Source organism: Gigantopelta aegis, chromosome 9 (assembly GCF_016097555.1).
Source record: "Gigantopelta aegis isolate Gae_Host chromosome 9, Gae_host_genome, whole genome shotgun sequence".
In the NCBI taxonomy this organism is placed as follows: Eukaryota; Metazoa; Mollusca; class Gastropoda; order Neomphalida; family Peltospiridae; genus Gigantopelta; species Gigantopelta aegis.
This window is the reverse complement of record NC_054707.1, coordinates 41,101,682-41,125,556: the sequence shown is the minus strand read 5'-3', so window position 1 is coordinate 41,125,556 and position 23,875 is coordinate 41,101,682. Positions and strand designations below refer to the sequence as shown.

At 36.9% G+C, this 23,875-nt stretch overlaps 1 protein-coding gene across 1 annotated transcript in view; it reads left to right on the top strand.

Moving 5' to 3' along the window:
* Positions 1 to 23,875, top strand: part of LOC121380574 (lipoxygenase homology domain-containing protein 1-like) — a 114,328-nt gene that overhangs the window by 84,203 nt on the left and 6,250 nt on the right. Inside the window, exons 31-44 of the mRNA XM_041509452.1 lie at positions 651 to 813; positions 5,038 to 5,192; positions 5,534 to 5,743; positions 6,524 to 6,680; positions 7,525 to 7,730; positions 8,348 to 8,537; positions 10,115 to 10,275; positions 11,801 to 11,887; positions 13,500 to 13,638; positions 15,174 to 15,404; positions 16,401 to 16,580; positions 18,978 to 19,116; positions 21,111 to 21,278; positions 21,733 to 21,845. Of these exons, the coding sequence (XP_041365386.1) occupies positions 651 to 813; positions 5,038 to 5,192; positions 5,534 to 5,743; positions 6,524 to 6,680; positions 7,525 to 7,730; positions 8,348 to 8,537; positions 10,115 to 10,275; positions 11,801 to 11,887; positions 13,500 to 13,638; positions 15,174 to 15,404; positions 16,401 to 16,580; positions 18,978 to 19,116; positions 21,111 to 21,278; positions 21,733 to 21,845 (2,299 nt within the window). The remainder of the gene's footprint in view (positions 1 to 650; positions 814 to 5,037; positions 5,193 to 5,533; positions 5,744 to 6,523; positions 6,681 to 7,524; positions 7,731 to 8,347; positions 8,538 to 10,114; positions 10,276 to 11,800; positions 11,888 to 13,499; positions 13,639 to 15,173; positions 15,405 to 16,400; positions 16,581 to 18,977; positions 19,117 to 21,110; positions 21,279 to 21,732; positions 21,846 to 23,875) is intronic.

Sequence of the window (23,875 nt, the reverse complement as noted above, 5' to 3'; positions counted from 1 at the left end):
CACATGCATCTATGTGGTCGATCCCGCTTACGTGCATGAAACAGTGGGCAAACCTGGCACTGGCTAGTATGTATTGATGTATGAATATCTATATGTATGTATGTATGTAATGTATGTAATGTATGTAATGTATGTATGTATGTAATGCATGTTGTGTCAATGTTTGTAATCCCAACATTATTTTGCAGTTTAAACAAAACACAATGTAACAATAATATGCTTTTAATGGAACATTGTCAACTGAAATGCTATGAATATGTAGTGTTTATTTAAATATTTATGCACAAATAACATTCACTGTAATTAAAACATCTTGGTCCTTCTTATACAAGATTTTCAGTTTGTATTTCTGGTAAAAGAAAAAGAAATTAATGTGAGCCTTTTATACTTTATAATGCGTGCTGTTATTTTTGCACAACAGTGATCTTGCCGTATTTCATGATAATTTTATGTCATTCTTTATATTCTGTTTACAAGTAGCCCACATCCTCTTGCAATGGTAGAATTTTATAAATTATGGATTTCCTTTTATTTGGTCATAATAAAAAATTAGCTTTTTTATTAAGGCTAAAGTGAGTGTATACTTACATTAGTAAAAAATAATTATATTCAGCTGACAGAATTAATTGTGTTAAATTTAATATTTCTAGGGTTCCATCACATACGTGTTTGCCTGTGACAGATGGTTGGCAAAGGGAGAGGATGACGACGCTATTGTCCGAGAGTTGTTACCTCAGAAAGCAACGAAAGAAATCATTAAGAAGGATGGTGAGGTGAAGAAACTGAACGTGAAGATCACAGACAAACTGGAAGGTAATAAAACCAGGTGTCATTGTCAGGTGTGATAGTTACTAAAGACACCGTCACACGACAGTTCACAAATCTAATGGCCCAACAAAATATTTTCTGATACAGTGAAACTTGTGTAAACCGGACTTTGAACAAACTGGAATCAAGATCAGCTAAGTTTTATAGTCCCGAATTTTCTAAATTGTAAAATCTGACCATCTAAAAACCAGATCCTGTCTAAATTGGATAAATATTCGGTTGCCAACATTTAATTTTTTCAAAAAGTTTGTTATTAACTAGCTATGCATAGTCATCATATTTCACTTGTCAATATTTTAATATGTAATTGAATTATGTCTATATAGCCATAAATAATAAGGGAAAAAACCTTTCATTTTATGGTGGTGCATAAGCAAATGTACACAAAGTAGGTATTTCAAGTCGTATAGCCATGTGACTCATCCTGCTAGTGAAGTTCAAAATTGGAGAAAGTGGAGATGACCACATAAATTGTTCATTTTATATATATTTATGTGAGGTTACATGCACATGCAAAATGAATTAACTCCATTTATATGGTTGATATAATTGTTCAAAATGTAAAATTTAGTTTTTCGTGATTTAGCATCTTGTGGAAGCAATGAGTTTTGCGAAAACACTCTTCAGTTGATGACAACTAGCAAAACTGACCAGCTATTCAAGTAAAACAAATAGCTATTGACCCTCACATCACGAAAAAACAATTGTATATTTCTATGCCAGGAGACCGGCCTCGGTGGCGTCGTGGCAGGCCATCGGTCTACAGGCTGGTAGGTACTGGGTTCGGATCCCAGTCGAGGCATGGAATTTTTAATCCAGATACCGACTCCAAACCCTGATTGAGTGCTCCGCAAGGCTCAATGTGTAGGTGTAAACCACTTGCACCGACCAGTGATCCATAACTGGTTCAACAAAGGCCATGGTTTGTGCTATCCTGCCTGTGGGAAGCGCAAATAAAGGATCCCTTGCTGCCTGTCATAAAAGAGTAGCCTATGTGGCGACAGCGGGTTTCCTCTAAAAAAAATCTGTGTGGTCCTTAACCATATGTCTGACGCCATATAACCGTAAATAAAATGTGTTGAGTGCGTCGTTAAATAAAACACTTCTTTCTTTCTATGCCAGGCTTTTCTGTGGTATTTTGGCATGATAAAAATATTTAATACATTAGCTTACGGTCAGATTAAGTATTCATGAACAAAGTTAAAGTTTGTTTGTTTAATGACACAACTAGAGCACATTGATTTAATGCTCATCGGCTATTGAATGTCAAACATTTGGTAAATTTGACATTTTAGTCTTGAGAGGAAGCACACTACATTTTTCCATTAGTAGTAAGGGATCTTTTATATGTAACATCCCACACACAGGATAGCACATACCATAGGCTTTGATATTCCAGTCATAGTGCACTGGCTGGAATGAGAAATAGCCGAATGGGCCCACCGATGGCAAGCTCACCAAGCTCATGCTTTACCACGGGGCTACATCCCGCCCCTACTATTCATGAACAAAGAAAGAACTGTTTTATTTAACGACGCACTCAACACATTTTATTTACGGTTATATGGCGTCAGACATATGGTTAAGGACCACACAGATTTTGAGAGGAAACCTGCTGTCGCCACTTAATGGGCTACTCTTTCCGATTAGCAGCAAGGGATTTTTTATTTGCTCTCACTCAGGGTTTGGAGTTGGTATCTGGATTAAAAATCCCATGCCTCGACTGAGATCCAAACCCAGTACCTACCAGCCTGTTGACCAATGGCCTAACCACGACGCCACCGAGGCCGGTCTATTCATGAACAATGAAAACAATCCAAGTTTTCTACATACACACCAACTAAGCAAGACTGTTAATTTTGTGTGTGCCATACCTATAAACTAGGGGTGCAACGATACGATCAAAACCGTATTGCGATATATTGCGATACGACAAACCGTATTGCAGTATGTATTGCGATATATATCTGATATTTATGGATTTGTTTAATGAAGGCAGAAGCGAAACAAATCTAATTGTCTAAATTTAACATAATGAAATAAATAATAAATGAAAGGAATAAAATGTATGAATTTTAATTACCATATATATATATATAACGTACGAGTATTCAGTACTGTGTCCAGAAAGTTAATAACAGATAACGCCGTTGGGACGTTTAACAGCTTGAGATAACACCAGGGAACATTTTTGTACTTTACTAGGACCTACCTTTAATTACCAGTAGGTTTCTCCCACATTAGTCCAGACAAAAATCGTGAAAACCCCCCCAAACCAACATTACAATGACAAATATTCCACATACTAGACGGTCACCTATATCGAGGGGCGGGACGTAGCCCAGTGGTAAAGCGTTCGCTTGATACGCGGTCAGTCTAGGATCGATCCCCGTCGGTGGACCCATTGATCTATTTCTCGTTCCAGCCAGTGCTCCATAACTGGTGTAACAAAGGCCGTGGTATGTACTACCCTGTCTGTGGGATGGTGCATATAAAAGACTCCTTGCGGCTAATCGAAAAGAGTAGCCCATGAAGTGGCGACAGCGGTTTTCCTCTCTCAACATCTGTGTGGTCCTTAACCATGTCCGATGCCATATAACCATAAATACAATGTGTTGAGTGCGTCGTTAAATAAAACATTTCCTTCCTTCCTATATATCACCGGCTTCGGTGGCGTCGTGGTTAGGCCACGATTGGAAGCCAGTTTGGAAAATTATACATTATTGTGATAAGATTTCGGAATTTGTTGACTTAGATTTTAAGACAGCACATAACATTATATTCACATATTCCAAATTATTTAAATACGGTAAAGTAGCATCTAGCCAATGTCCTGTTTGTTTTAAACAAGAAGAAGATATGTGTCATTTATTGTTGTATTGTGATGAACTTTATGATTTAATTTCTATTTTTCATGAAATATGTATTTATATGTTTAAGGATAATGGTTTTTCTTTAGAATTGTTAAAAAAAATTATTGCTTTTTGGGTGTTACTTCAAAATACAAAATTGCTCAAATGAATTCATCAATGCTTTGCTCTCAATATATAGAATATCAGTTTTCAAGAGACGTTTAATAGCGGAATCAAGGGGTGTAAATATTAATATTGTTAAGTTTTTTAAGCATTATCTGCATCAGTACTTCTTACTACTTTTAAATCAATATCGCTTTAAAAATAGATTTTCTGCATTTATTAATAAATATATTAAAAATAATATTTTTCTTGATCTAAATAATGATGAATTAGTTTTTAAATACCCACTTGAAAACTGATATTTATATTTAGTATTTTTCTTTAAAATGTCATATTATCTTATAAGATCAATATCCCTCAATTTTCTTTTAATGTTTGCGTGTGTTTGTGTGAATGTGTGTGAGTTCGTGATAAATGTGTGAGTGGCTCTATGCGATAGTATGTGCGTGGATATGTGTGAATCTTTTTATTATTTTTATTTGTAAATTTTATGTATATGTGCAATATTGAGTTTCACAAATAAAAAGATAAAAAAAGGCCATCGGTCTACAGGCTGGTAAGTACTGGGTTCAGATCCTAGTCGAGGCATGGGATTTTTAATCCAGATACCGACACCATACCCTGAGTGAGTGCTTCGCAAGGCTCAATGGGTGTAAACCACTTGCACCGACCAGTGTTCCATAACTGGTTCAACAAAGGCCATGGTTTGTGCTATCCTGCCTGTGGGAAGCGCAAATAAAAGATTCCTTGCTGCCTGTCGTAAAAGAGTAGCCTATGTGGCGACAGCGGATTTCCTCTAAAAACAGTGACCATATGTTTGATGTCCAATAGCCGATGATAAGATAAAAAAAATCAATGTGTTCTAGTGGCGTCGTTAAATAAAACAAACTTTACTTTACTTTTCCTTCCTAAATTATATCTCCCAGGCTAAAAGGCATGTACTTTTTTGCCTACTGCCAGTTCGTGTCATCGCTAAGTTTAAAGTCGCCGCGTAAACAGACGAGTGCTATGCATGGTTATTTGCACACTTTCTGTTTGTTTGTCAAATAAGATACAAGAAAACAATAACGTGTAAATAACGCGATACACAAAAATGTACCGCGGTTCGTATCGAGCTGATGAAACATTGTGATATACCGGTATACCGGTTTATCGTTGCAGCACTACTATAAACTGAATGTAATTTCTGTTAACGGTTATCCAAATACAACTTTTATGATATGTTTATTTTCAGTGAAGAAATACACTGTGCATGTGATCACAGGGAGTGTTGATGGGGCCGGCACAGATGCTAATGTTTTCATCACAATATTTGGAAACAAGGGAGATAGTGGAGAGAGACCGCTGTCTAAATCGGAATTACACAGAGACAAGTTTGAGAAAGGCAATGTAAGTATAAAAATACATCTACACAAATGTGTTCAAACTGAATCTTAAAGTTAGCTTTTATGTGTTTTAACATTTGGGTTATAGTTTTGAAATCTTCGAGCAAGTGATTATGAACATACAGCAAAATGGAAAATGTTAATTTTAAACTACAACTATTTGTTGATGTTCAACATAATATATTTATTTTAACTCTTAGCCGACAGTGAAAGAGGAAACCTACTGATACACTTTCCCATAGAAGGTGAGGGAAATAATAATTAAATTCATCTGAAATATTAGATGAATGTACTTGCGTGATAATAAATGCTGTTTTATGTTTTGGTTTCTTGTTTTCTTTTCAGACTGATATTTTTAAAGTTGAAGCTGTTGACTTGGGAGAGATATACAAAATAAAGATTCGCCACGACAACGCCTTGTTTTCGCCAGCATGGTACCTAGACCGTGTTGAGATAGAGGAGCCTGATAAAAAAGACAAATATATATTCCACTGTGAACGCTGGTTAGCAAAGAACAAGGAAGATGGCAAGATAGAACGGACGCTTTATGTCAAGGTGGGACTTGACAACTTTTTTTAAATATTTATAAAATTTTATTTTCATATAAATCCAGAAAACTGTTTTCAAAGTGAAATAATTTATTTTTAACCACAATATATAAAACATTGATGGGGTATGAGTTATAAATTTTAAGCCATGTGGTATAGTCTTTATTTTCAACCAGCCAAATTACCACTTACTATAGCCAAATACACCAATTTTGTTTTCCATGATTCCAATTTTGTTTTCCATGATTCCAATTTTGTTTTCCATGATTTTTGTAAATGCTGTTTTAGACAAGGGAGCTAAGCCACCTACTTAAAATAAATAGATGGGAATGGTGATGAATCTATCAGTATTTTATATCAGTTTTCTGGTTTTCTATATGACTAAATATATAATATACTAGTATTGATTTCATATTCTTAACCCCACCCACACCCCACTACCTAAAGAAAAGAATAAACAAAGATTGTAATTATTTTACAGAGAGCAAATTATGTTGAAAGCAAACTTCCTTTAATTCAAGAACATTTCAAAGTTGAGTGTGACAAGTCTTCCATTGTGTTAATTATTCCATTAGGATTGTTCAAAAGGGGATGGCAGCACCACACATGTAATTATTATGTTTTTGCATGGTCTGCCACATTTTCCACTACGCATACTTTGTTTAAATAAAATAAAAATGGTTTGTGCTTGGTGGCTATATAACACCATCCCACTACCATACAATCTGTTCTGCTACAACGGGCCTTAGCAATAAATGATTCTGATTTTTGGGGGGTCTATTTTCAGGGCTACGATGGAGAGATGTCTAGCACAGCAACACTTAGATCAACAGCGTTTGGTTCTATGTCCAGCATGGACTCTCTTCAATCCAGTGATCCATTTTCCAAGAGTCCAAGAATGAAACGATCGTCTATGTCTTTGGAACGAGTACCCGAAGGCCCAAGTATGTAAAATATTAACAAGAGTCTGAAGAGCATTTAGTCTTTTGAGTTGACCTCAATCTCTTCAAACTGAAAGAAATTATTATCAAATCATTTTGCATTTGAAAAATATCACAGATCCGTAAAATAGTAATTTGAAACTTCAGATAATTTTATGTTGCTTCACTAACATTTTCGTTTATTTCTGTGACAGGCATATAGGATGATACTTTACTGGGAGGGAGAAAAGGGGTTATAAGAAAAGTGCGCTTAAATATTTTTAACATGCCCTAATTTCTGCGTAAGCACTATATATTAAACATAGAATAACAATTAACCCATCTCCATATCAGAATAAGTATGCTCAAGTTCTTAATCTCATATGCTTATGATTCCCATAGAACTATTAAATAGTTCTACAGGAATCATAAGCATATGAGATTAGGAACTTGAGCATACTTATTCTGATACAGAGATGGTTGATTGTAAATGTATGTTCTATTTGGTTATCAGTTCCTTTTGTTTGGAAATGTCAGGCGAGTGATAAATCACTCATGTCGTAAGCTCCAGGTGAGTGATTTGTATTTCATAGAACAAAAATCTTCGGCAAAGCTTGCACATTTTGATAAAAAGAAGTTTTGAATAACACACGTAACTGAATCAGTATAATGACATTGAAACACTGGGGCCAGCTGGGGTTAAAGTGTCTTCTTTTAAAACAACCAGTGTGAGGGTGCACTTTTACACATTTGTAGGTGGGCAATAAAAAAATGCTTCTAGCATGACAATAAGGTGCACATAAGCTGAATCGCACACCTTAGATGAGAAGGACTGAGTTATTCATGTGTTTGTTGACCATTTCCTCAGCAATCCCGTACACCATCAAGCTGAGTACTGGCGACGGGGAAGACAATGGCACGGACAGCAACGTCTGGATTAAGATCATCGGGCCGAGGAAGGTTCACACTGGCAAGCTCTTCCTGCAGCTCGCACAGAAGGAGAAATTCCTGCCTGGATCTGTGGAATGTTTCTCCATTGAGGCGTATGATGTGGTGGAGGTTAAGAAAGTTGAGGTAATGATTATTTCATCTTTCTATTGTAAAGTATATTGATATTTGCCAGTGCTGTTCCTTGACATGATGCAGGAGTGGCAATATTTTCATGGAGGGTATTTTTCATAAAAGTGGCAAATGCAGCACACAATCATCTGTGTATTATAAAGGTTTCAAAATAAATTTTGTAAGCAATGATCTCTGATATTTATACATATATTTTTCATTTCTGTGTTGGTGATGTTCTTTTTTAATGTTTGATTTGTAATCTTAATAGTTTCTGTTGTTTTAGGTGTATTTTGATCATTGTTTAATTGTATGAATAAAATGTATCACATCTCCATACTTTCACAAAATTTAACCTTCAGCCTCAAGATTTCAGCTGCATGTTATTTGTATTGGAGACACTTTCATCAAGACCTTAAGTCTTGCCTTTATGTTTTAAAAGCACAGGTTCAGGACTACTATCTTGATTCTCTGCTTGAACACTTTGTAACATAATTTTGCACACAAGATTTGAAATGCATTGTTATTTCTCCTTAACTTTTGTGACACCCAATGGCCGATGTGTATTTTTGTGCTGGGGTGTCGTTAAACATTCATTCATTCATTCCTTATTTCCCTTCCTGTGTATACAGATAGGTCATGACGGCACTGCTCCTGGCTCAGGCTGGTTCCTAAAGGAAATAGAAGTGGACCTTCCAACCAAGGGCAAGCACTATCATTTCAAATGTGAGCAGTGGCTGGCACGGGACAAATCGGACGGACAGACGAGCAGAATATTCAGTGTTGATGATGGACTCAGCTCCATTACTTCATTCACTCCATGTATGTATTCATATGTTGATTTACATTTTACTAATAAAGTCAAATGAATTCAAATAAAATATCGCCTTTTACTGGAAAACCCCCAAAATGCAGTACAATGTTAAAATTAAAAATTATTCATGTTATATCAAGATATACATGTGGTAGAAGTCAACATAAATGAAGCCACTTTTACCTGTTTCTTGTCTTACTAAATCAAAGATGGAAGACAAGATAAAGGGGTTACTTTTCTGTTGGAAGTCAACATCGACTATAGGATTATATAAAATTTTCATATTTAGCTCAGTTTCTTACAACCTATAAGTCCTAGATCACTGAAAGTTAAATAATATATTGTTGCACCTGTCAATGTTAATCTCGGTGTATGTTAATTTTGTTATTAAATACAGATAGATTAATCATGAACTGGGTACAATGAATTGATAAAAAAAATAAAAAATTAAAAACATATATTTTCTTTATTTTTGTTTAACACTAACAAGTTCTCAAGACAATTAATTCCATCAATTGTTTTTATAATACAGTGAGAAAATTACATACCTAAACACAACTTGGCTGTGGTAAAAATAATGCATTCTTATTGCATTATTATTTAGTTCCATGGTAGAATATTCATTGTTGTTTGTTTTTTCTTTGGTGGGTTAATTTGTTTTTGTTAGAGTGGATTCTCCATTCCAATCTTTAGTATGTCAAATTTTTTGTAGGTGTCTGTGGCTAAGTGCTACTTAGAAAGAACATTCAGTCTAATGGAAGTAATGCTCATGGGTGCATGATACAGATTTCTTCTCCCACATCAAGCCACTAATCTAACCTTTTGTTTTGGGAAAACAACCTAGACACATGTATACTTGGTTGACAGTTAAGATGTTTTAGAGGGGTTTGCAGACTGGCAGAATCACAGATAGTCTCTTGTTTGTTGTTTATACTTATTTTTGTACTTATATCCAATTAAGGTTCAAGCACACAATCCGGGTGACACACCTTAGCTATCTGCACTGTCTGTCCAGGACAGTGGGTTAGTGGTTAATTTTTAGTGGTCGCTGAGAGACAATAATACATGAGTGGCCGTTAGATACCATTTATCTCACAAGTTGTTTTAAAATGTATCTAATGAGCGAAAGCGAGTTTGATATGTTTTTAAACTGGTTAAACTATTCTATTTCTTACATTTCCTAAAAAAAAAAACGGTTTTAAGCAAATATTAACATCTTTTTCAACTAAAAGTTATTTACAGCCGTTGCACTTGTGGCTGACTTACGGATTTATTGAATGTATGGCATTGGTGACTTGGACATCATCAAGGAGCAGCCAGTCGTATGTCTTGAAATTGTTAACACACGTACATGTGTAAACAGCTATGTGTTGTAAAAAATAACACATTTTATTCTCGCCATCGGGTGTGTAAAAAGTTGGTTTTACACCAACCCACTGAGTTGTTATCTCACTCTGGGAGGGAGCCAGTACCGAGAGGCAAACCCAGTACCTACCAGCCTGAAGTCCAGTAGCTTGACCACAACACCACCATGGCCTGTAATAGTCTGTTTTTGTTAACAGTAAGTACATGTTTCTGTTTTCAGTGATTCCCTATGAAGTAACAGTTTACACTGGCGACGTCTCAGAGGGTGGCACTGACAGCAAGATCACCATGACGGTGTTTGGATCTAAAGGTTCTACCATACCTACTGAGCTGCCAAAGACTGAAGATAGATTTCAAAGAGCAAAGATTGACAATATACGGGTAAAATGTCAGCATTATGTTTCCAGCTAAAAATATATAAGTTGTTTCAAGTGAATTCATGTGAAAAGCAAAATTAATTTTTACTACAAAACTTCACACCTTTGCCAAAAATAAATAATTACAGTTTGACACCATTTTTATTGTTTAGTACTTGGGGGTAAAAGTTGATTACTGGTAAAAATAAAGTCTGTTCTTAGTTACCAATGTGCTAAATGTAATAAGCATTTTGCAGTAATAAGCATGTTATATATTGGTATATCTGCTTTTAAGATGTCTTCATATGTACTCTGTTAGTTACAGACCGAAATATTTGAACAACATTGATTTTACATCATAATGTTTACATCTTGAAAAAAAGCAAATAAGGTATTACTACTACATATTTCTCAGGTTATTCCTAAAGACCATGTGCTTTAAAAAGCATATTTTCCAAAAAAGTAGTTCATTCATTCATTTCAACGTATTTCCGTGCTTATATCCAATTAAGGATCAAACACTCTGTCCTGGGCACACCTCGGCTATCTGGGCTGTGAATGGTTACTTGTCAGCGGTTAGTGAGAGAGAAGTCGATGTAGTGGTCTTACACCTATCCATTAAGTCATTAAAACTCACTCTAAGTGGGAGACATTACCGGGCTGTGAACCCAGTATCTGGCTGCGAACCCAGTACCTACCAGCCTTATGTCCAATGGTTTAATCACGACACCACCGAGGAAATGTAGTTCCTTGCTGAGAGTAATTTACAAGAAGTCAGGGCTTCTAGATTGTGATAGCCTCACTCCCATGGCTAGTGATATTCAATGTTGGGCTAGTAAATAACTACTATCACCATGCCCGATGGCTAGTGAAAAAAGTTGTCAAATGTTGCATTTAAGTCTATTTTGTTAATATGTATACCTCAATTCTAAGGGTTTTTAATCTCTATTTCCTTCATTAGGTGACATTTCCAATTATTCCTGTTAGTAGAATGGTATTTACTTAAAGTAGCGCTAGTGAATTTTTATTCATGGCTAGTTCATTTTTTAAGTCACTGATTCCATGGCTGGTGGATTTTTATAACAATTCTGGAAACCCTGAAGAAGCTGTCTTTGTATTTAAGATTGTATTGGGTGCGTAAGAAATAATGGGTTTAAAACTGATTAAGAGGTGCATGTAATTAAAGGCATATTGTCACAGACCACTGACCTATTTAATGATCTAACAAAGTATTACCTGAACAAAAATAATTTGATTGGTCCCTAAATGTACTTTATTCAACCATCTTCATAACCACCATACTCCATTTATTAATAACATTTTGTAAAAATAATTGAATTATGACAATGGTCCATAATTGAAAAACTAAAATTGCCGAGAGGGATGACATGGATTTCACTCCATCATGGTTCAGTTAAGGTGATGCAATAGGTAGATTTCGTTTCCAACAATTAATATAATTTTTATTTATTATCCATTTTTAGAGAAATCAGGTCCTTAGATCCGTAACAGTATGCCTTTAAAGTATATCTGACTGTTTTGTGATTTAGATGGAGCTGGATGATGTGGGACATGTAAAGAAGATCCGAATGGCTATTGACGGCAAAGGAAATCGATCATCATGGTTTCTGGAGAAGGTCAGTTGTTTAATTCTAATCAGAAAAGTCACATTCTTAAATGTTTTGTCAGTGCATGTGTCCATGATGAATGAATGGAAGAATTGTAGTAAAATAAAAAGGAAAGGTATGTTTAATGACACCTCAGTTATTTTGTGACTGACATTTTATTATTTCGACACTTGATAAGAATAGAAAAGAAGAAACATACTATTGCCAGACAGGCTACCCCTACTGAAAATTATGTTATAAATTCAAGTTTAAAGTTTGTTTTGTTCGACACCACCACTAGAGCACATTGATTTATTAATCACAGCCCTTGAAATTCTGACAATTTTGCTGTGGCAATAAAGTGCCATCGCAAATGAATTTTGAAACAACACTACAGTGACAATTGACTACAGTTTCGTTGACTGGCCCGACATTGAAGTCGCGTCACAGGAATCGGAAGTTGACACATGTACGTGTTTTGATTGCTCAGCCCGTTTGTGGAGAATTGCATCTTTATGAATGTTTGATTTTGTGTTCTTAACACCCATGCTGGTACTGACGAATACAAAACGTGTCAAAAATCAACAAAACACATTTTTTGTCTGCTAATCTTGAAGTACTGTATCCTTAAAGTAATTTTTGCGACACTTTACTTTTGTAAGCTTCTATACTGGAATAAACTTATTTATATTAAATGGAAAAAATTGGGCCACACTCGATTATAAATTATTACTGAAATGCCGTCGCAAATCTGAGAGTAGTGAAAAGTCTGTAGGCATTTTACTTCGAACTCTTTGTCCGATTACAGATCCCCCCCAAAAAGCAATTTTGCAATAGGTTTTGTGGCTGCATTGCCAATTGCCGCCGTAAATTTCAAGGGCCGTAATCATCGGCTATTGGATCAAACACTTGATAATTCTGACATATAATCTTAGAGAAATTCCACTACAATTTTCCTCATTATCTGTGCTGGCCATGACTCTATATCCAAAGCCATATAACTGTAAATAAAAACACATTGAGTGTGTTGTTATATAAAATATTACTTTGTTCCTTCTTTTACAAGAAAAGGAAAAGGATGTTTGTTAAACAAAACCTCAGAACATTAAAATTATAGCTGTTTGGTGTCACACGTAATTATTTTGACATTTCATCTAAAGTATAAGAGAGAAAACCTGTTGCTGCCACACAGACTACTGTTACCAGAGGATTAAAAATTATGTTATAAATTCAAATGTAACCATTTTTTTTTAAGGATTGTCTGTTATTTCTTTTATGTTCATCGGGATATGAACCAAAAAAATCATTCGCAAACTGTGTGAATGGGCAAAAGTTGTTTTTGTTCATACCCAGATGAACGTAAAAGAAATAACAGACAATACTAATAACAAAATTTCTAATATACTTACTACTACTACTAATAATAAAAGTTCATATTTTATTTTGAATTATTTTTTTAGTTTAACAATAACATTCAAGAAGACAAACTACCAATATAAAGTGACATTATCAGATATGTCGTTCCCTGACGTTATTTTATTTTTACCTTCATCGAGAAATGAACTAACTTGCTTTGGTATGGCTGGACCAATGCGATGACATTATGTTGTAATGAATGTAATGGAAATTTAATTATGTTTAGGTGGAACTGAGAAATATGTCAACTGGTGTGTTATCTACATTCCACTACAAAGACTGGCTGGGTATCAAGCAAAACCAAGGTGATGGACGTTTGAGTGTTGATCTCCCTGCCATGGTTAGAGGCAAAGCTGCTATCACAAGTAAGTTTATAGTGTTCTATTTTTATCAGAAATCCATCATGAATATTTTTTTAATTAATACAGTTTTGAAGCAGGTTATGAAGCTCTTTATTTGGAAATACAGTGAAACTTCTAAAAATTTGGAATGGTGATACAAAGGTGTGTCTTTTTATCAATTGCCAATAAAGATGTTGGGTATCCAGCCATTAAGGGTAACGAAAAGGCAGATGTTGCTGCCAAATCTGCTTTGAACTTGCCCCGTGTCCATGTTGGTGTCCCCTACGGTGATTTAAAATTTCATATTAACCAATATATCTTTTCGACTTGGCAAGATGATTGGGATGGTGCAGTTGCAAACAAGCTTCATTCTGTCACGGCAGTCTTGGGAGAGTGGCAGTCATCCTACAGGCGATGCAGGAAGGATGAAGTAGTCTTGTGCCATGCCCGCATTGGCCATACATATTTGACACATTCATTTAATTTAAAGAAGGAGCCTCCCCCTCGGTGTGAACATTGTCAGTGTACACTGACTGTGCACCACATTTTGGTGGAGTGTGACCATCTCAAGTCGATGAGAAATGATATATTTGGCAACAGAAATGTTTTGGAATCTTTTAAATTCCATCCAGAATTAATAGTAAAGTTTTTAAAACACTTTGACTTCTATACAAAGTTTTAAAATGTACTTACCTTGATTTTATGTATTGTATTATACTTTTTACCCACAGCTCCTTACACTGTGGTTTTACATGAATATATATAAATAATATTTTCATATACTTACCATTTGTGATACCCAATAGCCAATGTGTATTTTTGTGCTGGGGTGTCATTAAACATTCATTCATTCATTCATTCATTCATTCATTCATTCATTCTCAAAACCAGACCCACTGTAAACCGGAATTCCCTCAAAACCGGACATTTTCACGGTGCTTTTTAAAAATCAGAAAAGAAATCAACCTCTCTAAACCAGATACCTCTATAAACCGGACATTATATGTGGTCCCTAGGGTGTCCCAGTTTAGAAGGGTTTCACTGTAGCAGGAGGGTAATAATATACTGAGTCCCATTCCACAAAGCAATCTTAGCACTAAGATCACCTTGAGTGCATAAAGTAAGTATGCATTTAATATGATCTTAGCATTAAGGTCATTTTGTGGATTGGGGCTCTGAACTCATTTGATTATGTACCAGTCAGATTTGTAGTTGTAAAAAAAAATATGAGAAGAAATAATAATACATTTAACAGATATAACTGGATGTATTCTGGTATGCAGTAAATAAATCCAGGAATTGTATATAACATTCAGCGTTATTGCATGTTTTATAGCAGCTGCACATATGCGATAACACTAACAACTGAAAATTAGATGGTGCATTTTCAGTGGAGTTCACTACATACCCAGGTGAGAACTTTTGCTTTATTGTGTGCAAGAAACGAGGTGTTTTTTGCAGAAATATCATTTTGAAAGAAGACCATGTACCTCAGCCAGAGTTCTCACGCCAGTTCATTATCTTTTGAACATTACATAAATGTATTTTGCTCTTTCCAGAAACGGACTACAAAGTGACGGTGAAGACTTCGGATGTGCGAGGGGCTGGTACAGATGCCAATGTGTACATCGTTTTGTTTGGCAGTAATGGTGACTCGGGCGACATCCACCTGGAGAAGTCTGAGACCAATAAGAGTCCGTTTGAGACAAGCCAGGTGGACGTCTTCATTCTCAAGGGTCTCCTCAGTCTCGGCGAGCTCAGCAAGCTGAGGATTTGGCATGATAACAAAGGTTGGTTGTCATGCTAATAGTTTTATCAAGACAACCGTTTGAAACGGGACACATGACACTGAAATGAAATTATGTGTGCAAAATAATTGATAACAAAGGTTGTTTTATCTAGTTTGAAACAGAATACTGACACTGGAATAAAATTGCGCGTGTGAAAATTACAGTAATGATAATGATAACTAAGGTTGGTTGTCCTGCTAATAGTTTTATCTAGTAGAAACAGAACACTGACATAGAGATGAAATTGTCGGTGCAAACATTATAGAAATAATAATATGATATCAAAGGTTGGTATGATAATAGTTTTGTCCAGACATCAGTGTTAAACAGAACACCAATACTGGGATACAGGGCTCAAACTTGTCTTCCACGACAATTTTTAAAAGAATTGCCATGGGTGAAACAGTCCACCGGCGGCAATTTTGAGCCTGCCTATGGCAATTTTTTTTAAAGTGACATTTGCAGCAAATAAACCTGACTGAAAGGCTATCTTGTTATATGTAGATATCTTTGAAATGTGCAAATGTTAAATATTGGCAGATAATGTACACCAGGTGTATATATTTCACCATTGTTGAGGAGCTTTATCGATGACACAAAAGTGCCATTGGTGATGCTCTCTACCTTCGGCAATTTATATCTCAACAACGGCAATTGCCATTCGAGCCCTGGGGATGAAATAAATTATTGTCAGTGCAAAAATGACAGTGCACTAATAGTTTTGTCTAGACAACAGTTTGAAACAGGATATTGACACTGGAATGAAATTGTCTAAGAATAATTATAACAAAGGTTGGTTGTGCTGAAAATAGTTTTATCTAGACAACAGTTTGAAATAGGACACTGACACTGGGACGGACTTAAATGCAAAAATGTAATATTAATATAACAGGTTGGATGTCCTGGTAATAACAGTATTATTGTTGTTACTTGATTTTTACAGTACACGATATTATAACTATTTTATATGATTTTCTTGTTATTTTTAATGATTAGGCTTTGGAGCTGCATGGCACTTGACATCAGTGGAGGTTGAAGATATAGACAAGAAGAAGACGTACACGTTCATCTGCGACAAGTGGCTGTCCAAGAGCGATGGGGATAAGCAGATTGTGCGGGAGCTCACTTGTGTTGGCCCACTCAAAGGAGAACATTTTGGTGGAAAAGATAAAATTGGTTAGTACGAATACAATTATTTGGTATGGAAATATTTTACAACCACACACTGCCCAATAATGAGTAATTAACATACGGCAGCAAAATGTAAAACTGCTGATTAAGGGGAGCTATCACTCTTGTCCCCATCACTCCCCTGAGATTTGTTCTAGGAGAGCAATTTTTAGCTCTCCTTAACAGTAATATCTTAAATGGCTCCACATAGTCTAAGTTAGGAGAGCAGTTAATCACTTCCCTTCGTTTTTGTTCACGGCAAGGTTTGAAATTCGTTAAGAGATAATACATTTGTGTGCCCTGAAGTGTAATGTCCAGTGATTCATTTATCTGTTGTAATTTCTTCCAGATATGGGATGTAGCTCAGTGGTAGAACATCGACATGAGTTGTTATGGCTCATAACATTTTTCATTTTCATTTCAACTTATTTTCGTAATTATATCCAATTAAGGTTCAAGCACGCTGTCCTGGACACACACCTCAGCTATCTGGGCTGTCTGTCCAGGACAGTGGGTTAGTTGTTAAAGCTGCAGTCCCTGGAATATTTTTATTATTTAAGCAGTTAGAATGGATGAACCAGTTCTGTTTGGTACATATACGGTCCACCACATCGATATAGTTTGGCAATGCTCGCTTATCTACATTATCTAGGTGAACTACAAACGCATTGGTCAGCTTTGTTTTTCTTCATTTAGCGGGACGCCAGTAGAACTGGGACTTTACGTGATTGGCGCAGGCGCTGAGCTTCTCACGTGATTTTGAACAAATTTAACTGTCTTGATTAAGGGGTTATCTCATATCTCAAAAAAATATTTATATCCATAGAGGTATGGTGCAACATCTTTCCAGGGGTCAGTGGGGGATTTGCCTTGACATTTTAACAGTTGCCATCGGTTGGCATATGCATTACATGTAAGGGGGTGTCAATAATTATGTAACGCTCTAGGGGGAGAGGAAGAGGTCGGTGTATTCGATTTACGTACCATTTATCAAGACTATTTGTTATTTCTATGCATTACTTAGACCTAAAAAGATGGGGGAGGGGGATTGCGCGGTCGGTCTTGGATCGATCCCCATCGGCGGGCTCATTCCAGCCAGTGCGCCATGACTGGTATATAAAAGGCTATGGTATGTGATATCCTGTTTGTGGGATGGTGCATATAAACGGTCCCTTGCAAAAACAATGTAGCGGGTTTCCAAGGCAAGTGTGCAGGGATTTTAGCGGGATTGGGGTTATAGACTGTTGAGCGAAGTTTATATGGTGTCATGCTCCCCCAGAAAATATATTTCAATTTTGTTTAGCTTGGGCAGATAAGTGTTTCGACCCACAATATTCTCCCCCTTCACATTTACCAAAATTACCAAATGTTTGACATCCAATAGCCAATGATTAATAAATCAATATGCTCTAACATTGATGTCGTTAAACAAAACAAACTTTCCATATGAAAGAATGTTTATTTGAATTTATTGATTGTATAAGACTCGTAAAATTAAGAAGTGAAAACGTCCAATGTCTGCTTTAGTATATTTTATATAAAAAATATACATGCTCAATGTGTTGTACAAACTAAACTACTAACTCTTTATAAAATATTAATTCTGAAATAGGAAGGTACAATTGTCAATAACACGTTGTCAAGATCAAACCGGTTTTATCGAAAGACTAGTACCGTATCCTCAACCAAACGTTCTTCGTACAGCGCAAGATTTCGCATTTCATTTTTTTAGATGATTCCTACAATTTCAAATCTGCAAACACACGTGTTGATTGAAATTGACAACAGGCTGTCACTTGTGCTTTGCCGAGCAATGGAGGCACAGGTGACGAATCGAGCGTATACTTTTGACAATCTCCGTTCATAGCGAACACACACGTTTTTTAAAAGTGCATTTGAGCTTGTATTTCATATTTGTACATGATATTATAATATGGTAACCAGAGACTGTAACTTTAATTGTTAGTGTTTAGTGAGAGAGAAGAGGGTGTAGTGGCCCGAGTTGTTAAAACTTGCTCTGGGTGGGAGCCGGTACTGGGCTGCGAACCCTGTACCTACCATGTCCGATGGCTTAACCACAGCGCCACCGAGGCCAGTCTCATAACATTGATCCTCCTTGGCTGATCCATGGAGTTATTTCCCTTCATCAGACAGTGTTCTATGATTCTTTATTTCTCCTAAATGCATATCATAGGAAGACAAATGGATAATTTATCTAAATACTCAAATATTAAAAACATACTCAAGATGGAAATTTAAAAAAATAAGATCCAGGTAATGGGCAAATTTGCATCTAGTAGCTGCAGGACTTTCCTATATATTAACAAGTTTTGAGTTGCAAACAATCATAATACACATGTATAAATGAAATAAATAATCTGTCTGGTTTTTGTTTTGTGACAGTTTACGAGATAGAAGTGAGCACCACAGACAAGAAAGCTGGGGGTACGGTGCACAATGCCTGGCTCATACTGGAAGGGTCACTGAAAACGTCCAAGGTCTTTCAGATGGAGAATTCCCACCAAAATAAAATACTCAGAAGGTACGTTGTGTTTGTTTTGAGGTATGCCATAAGGGGGATGGGGAATCAAAAAGCAAGATGGTAAATTTTGGTTTTACTTAGGGCTGTTTCAGAAATTGTCATTTGTTGGCAGTGCCTGTGGGAGGGAAGGAAGTGGAATGGAATATTTTTTATTCTTTAATTTCGTTTCTGGTTGGGGTGTTTTGTTGCTTAGTTTAGTTTTTGTATTGAAAACCACTATCACCACCACTATCATCCCATCAAAAACTGTCCCATTTAACTTCCACATTATTTTAACAAAAAACTGCATACACATTAATTTTGATTATGGCATATTTTATTTACTAACCCCTCTTCCCCCCAAAAAAATTTAAACAAAAATAAAAAACAATTCATCCAGCCAACTAAAAAAATGTGCAGAAGATAATGCAGAAATTAATTTACCTGTATTTCGGTTTATGGCACTCTAAAATTAAAAATGGATGTCTTTTAAAGTAAGTCATCAATTGTCATACAACAGTGTTCAAATCGACAGTATGACACACACTTGTTTATATATGTTTGGTATAAAAAAAAAACATTTGACCACATATATGATTTTTTACATCATAAGTGACTAAAATAGGCAAAACAAAAACACTTTGTTGTTAGTTAACACAACATGGACAAAGAAAAGGAAAGTGTAATTAAATGCTCTGGATGTTTGCATTAGTATTTACTTGATAATAAGACCGTTTTTAATAGGTTGAGGATATATAAAATGAGATTATCTGCATTTACTCTAGTGGTGATGGGTATTGAATCATTGTCACTCATATTTTGATTACTTCCTATAGAGTCCCTATTTTCTTTCGTATTACATACTTGTTGATTTACCGGTACTAACTAGTATAAAAAATGTAATATGCACAAAAACTTCATATATATATATGGTCAAACTTCGATAACTCCACCTTTGATCTCTCGAAAACTTTGATATCTCAATCTGAAGCGACGGTCCTGGCCGAGGTGCTATACAAATTAGTAATAACGGCCTTCGAAAACTAAAACTTCAAAAACTCGATAACCTCGATCTCTCGACCTAATTCTTTGGTCCCGCCATAAAGATTCAATCGAATATGCACCTCTAAAACTTGACGCATGTGGATTGATCAAACTGTTGGTGTCAACAGTATTTTAAAGACGAATGTATTGTCATTCAAGCGAAGTGCGCCTGTCTTGGGTGGTCTTGACTGTTGAGAATTAAGGTGATAATTACAGAATAATAGATCGCCGACTAAGCGGAACGAAATGATCCTGTGTTTAGTTGTCGGTGTTCGTACATGGTGTGGAGCCTTGCTATGTTATACATAATTACAGACACAGTCTGGTTAACTTCAAAGAGCACTTGTAATAATTGTTAATGCTGTTTCTTTTTTTTTCCTCTTTTTTTTTTTTTAATGTTAATTCCCAATTTGCATTGGTGCTTTTTAATTATTTTTCCTATTTAAAATAGTTAAAATAATTTAAAATAATTTTGTGAAAAGCAAATGTACTGAGTGTTATAAGGCAGGCATTCAGTGTTTTATTTGTTAGTTACGTTCCGCCATGTTTTGACATCTGCAAATACGTCAATGTTCATTATATCATTTACATGTACTTCCTGTTTCAAATTTGAACTCTTATAAATTAATTTCGAAAACTCAGATTCCATGAAACTTGAACTATTTCCTAGTCCCCTTCACGATCGAGTCATCAAAGTTTGACTATATATATATTCTATCTTTTATTATTTTGATAGATTCTTGGGACAGGATAGCTTCTAAAAAGATAAAAAGATAAAAACTTTATTGCATATAAACATTCCACATACGGAACTGGATGCAAAACATATGCATAAACAAGAAACAAACAAAATGACTAAATAAGGACTATGAATTGAAAATCGATAGATACATTTTGACATTAGCATTACAATAATCAATTTGAAGGTGGGCTCCTCTATAAATATCTTTTCAAAATAATTGTTGTTTTAGTGGTCAAGTAGATGTTTTCAAGATGGTATCACCTCCTTTGGGAAGACTTGAGAAGTGCATTGTGGGAGCATTCAAGCGAGATGACATCTCTGATAGGGATCTTCAGGGTCATGCCTCAGAGTGGCACTGTCATAACATAGTCGTCACAGACACAATAGGAGGAGACAAGTAAGTCTTGTCAACTACATACTTCTTTTACTGGAATTACATCGACACCTTTATGCACTGACTATATATTTTTTAAGCTATCTTAGCACTGCGATATCATAAAACCATTGTCGGTTGATGTCACTGTGAAAATCATCATAGCCTACGACAAACAGCATAGCCTATGCTGGTTTTACAATATTGTAGTGCTAAGATAACTAAAAATATAGGCCCTGGTGTTTTAATTCTTACCAGGCCATTAAAAAATATTATGTTTGTGTATATATATGTACAGTTGTCTGCAGGGTTTCATTAAATTACATAGCGTGTTTTGGTCAACAAACATTGGTGAAAAATCAAGTGTAAGAGAAATGTTTTCCATTAACTGAATGCAAGTGACTTGATGTACCTTCTGTTTATAAAGTAGAAACAGAACTGTGATTTTTCTAATCATTTGAACATTAATTTTTTTCAGATACACATTTGACTGCAAGTCTTGGATTACTATTGAATCACGAATTAACAAACATGATGCAAAAGTTCTCAAAGTGAAAGATGTGGAAGCCAGCCATGTTGCTTCTGTTAGAAGTAAGAAAATATTTTAATCTTTTTAGCAAATTCTTTTTCATTTTTCAGAAATCATAATGGTATTTATTTCTATAGACATTACCTGTCCTCAAACAAGTGCACCTCCCCCCCACGCAAGTGGTCTGGTCCGAACATCCCAACAGCCAATGGGATGGCCTAAATTCTTCTACTGCATACTGCTCTCTAGTTCCGGTCACATGACTGTAACTTCCTTCTTTTTCTCTTCGCTAAAGGGTCTGGACGTCCTTTTGCTTGGCTCTGTTTGGAGTCAACTTTTTTATAAGACCTTTGGTATGTTTTTCGCGTATTTCGCTTGACTTGCCAAGTGTTAATTCATGAAATGTTATATTGCCGGTTGTCGTGTCGGACGCCATTTGCAAAATGGCATTTTTGTTGACCGGCTTTGTGTTTGTGTCATGGATTCTTTTTCTTTCTCTTTCACAGATTGAAAACTTATTATCATGTCGGATGTTAATGTTCAGCGACAGGTACGAGCGTGTTTACGCTGTAAAAAGTTCACTGCAGGCGGCGACCCTCATGATTTATGTCCGGGTTGCCGTGTTCCTTGTAGCCTCTCTTCGAGATGCGACCTGTGTTCGGGCCTGTCTACTGTCGAGTTCGCGGCTTACTTGAAGGTGGTGTCGGCGAGAGCCAAGAAAGTGGAATCTTCGCCGTCAATTGCGGACTCCGTAGCAGATGTATTACGTTCGATGCTACCCACTATGCTGAAAGAGACCATGGCGTCGATGGCGGCCTTACCAGAACCGGCGGGTTTGGGGTCAGGTCCGGTTCAAGTCCCCTCTTCGGGGGGTGCGGCTCCAGGACGCAAGACTTCAGATGACAGGCCTGCGGTTCCTACGCAGCCCTCTGACAAGCGGACTCAATCAGTTAGACGTTCCACGGCCTCCAAGGATCACCGATCTTCAGCGGGGAAGTCATCTTCGGCGCAGCAGAGCCGGGACCGGAGCCGGGCCCGTAGCCGTTCCCCACGACCTGCACGGCTTCCTACGGGTTCCGTGGATCGGCAGCACAGACCTACTGAGGCTTCAGAGGGTTCTCGACGGGACCGTCCACGGTCCGGTTCACCAGTGACTTCTGTTTCGGCGGATCGATTAGCCTGTGCTCGAGTGCTTCGAGACTTTGGAGATGCAGCGCCTACAGCGGTTTCCATCATTGATGAGCCTGACTCTCCTGACCATATGAATATGAGGGATTGCTTGGCGGCCGTCTGTGACATGTTGCCGTCCTTGCCACATCCACCAACGCCGTCCAAGAAGGGACCGACACCGATGATAGCGACTGATGTCCCTCCGGAAGATGTGGTGATCCGTTCCTTGGCAGCCGGTACACTCGTATCCGAGGTGGCGACAGATTTAGACCGCACTTTTAAAGACACAGCGTCTTTCGTCGCCTTCCCGTCTTGGGGTCACCGTATGTTACCGGTGTTTGACATGCCCTTTACAGATGGAGCTCCGTCTTTGGATGAAGATGTTCACCGTCTTGGGAAGTCGTCAACCGTGGATTTGACGGACAAACAAGTACAAGCCATGGATACTGCCCAGAGACGTTGCTTGTTTGTGTTATCTTACTTGGACGTTTTCCTTGCTGCGATGGCCACCCAGGCAAAAGATGCATGGTGCTACGCGCTGTTTCAGCAATCGGCGCAGATGCTAGCTTTCCTGACGTCTTCGGTGACTTCGATGTCCTCGATGTTGATGCAATACCGTCGCCAGGCTTATCTGAAAAAATCCACTTTGGATATCCAGCATAAGAAGGAGCTGTTAGCTCAACCGTGGTCCGCAACGAAGCTGTTTGCAGGCAAGGTTTCTGAGGTGGTGAAGGCCAATGATAAGGACCAACAGTCGACAGCAACTGTCAAAGCATTGCAACTTATTTCGACGTTGGAATCCACGAAGCGAAAGTCTACATTCACACCACAACCACCATCTAAGCGCTGGAAAGGTTCCTTTCGAGGTCAACCTTCTCGACGGTTTCCGGTCAGACGACCATCCGGTCCGCCAGCTCGGACC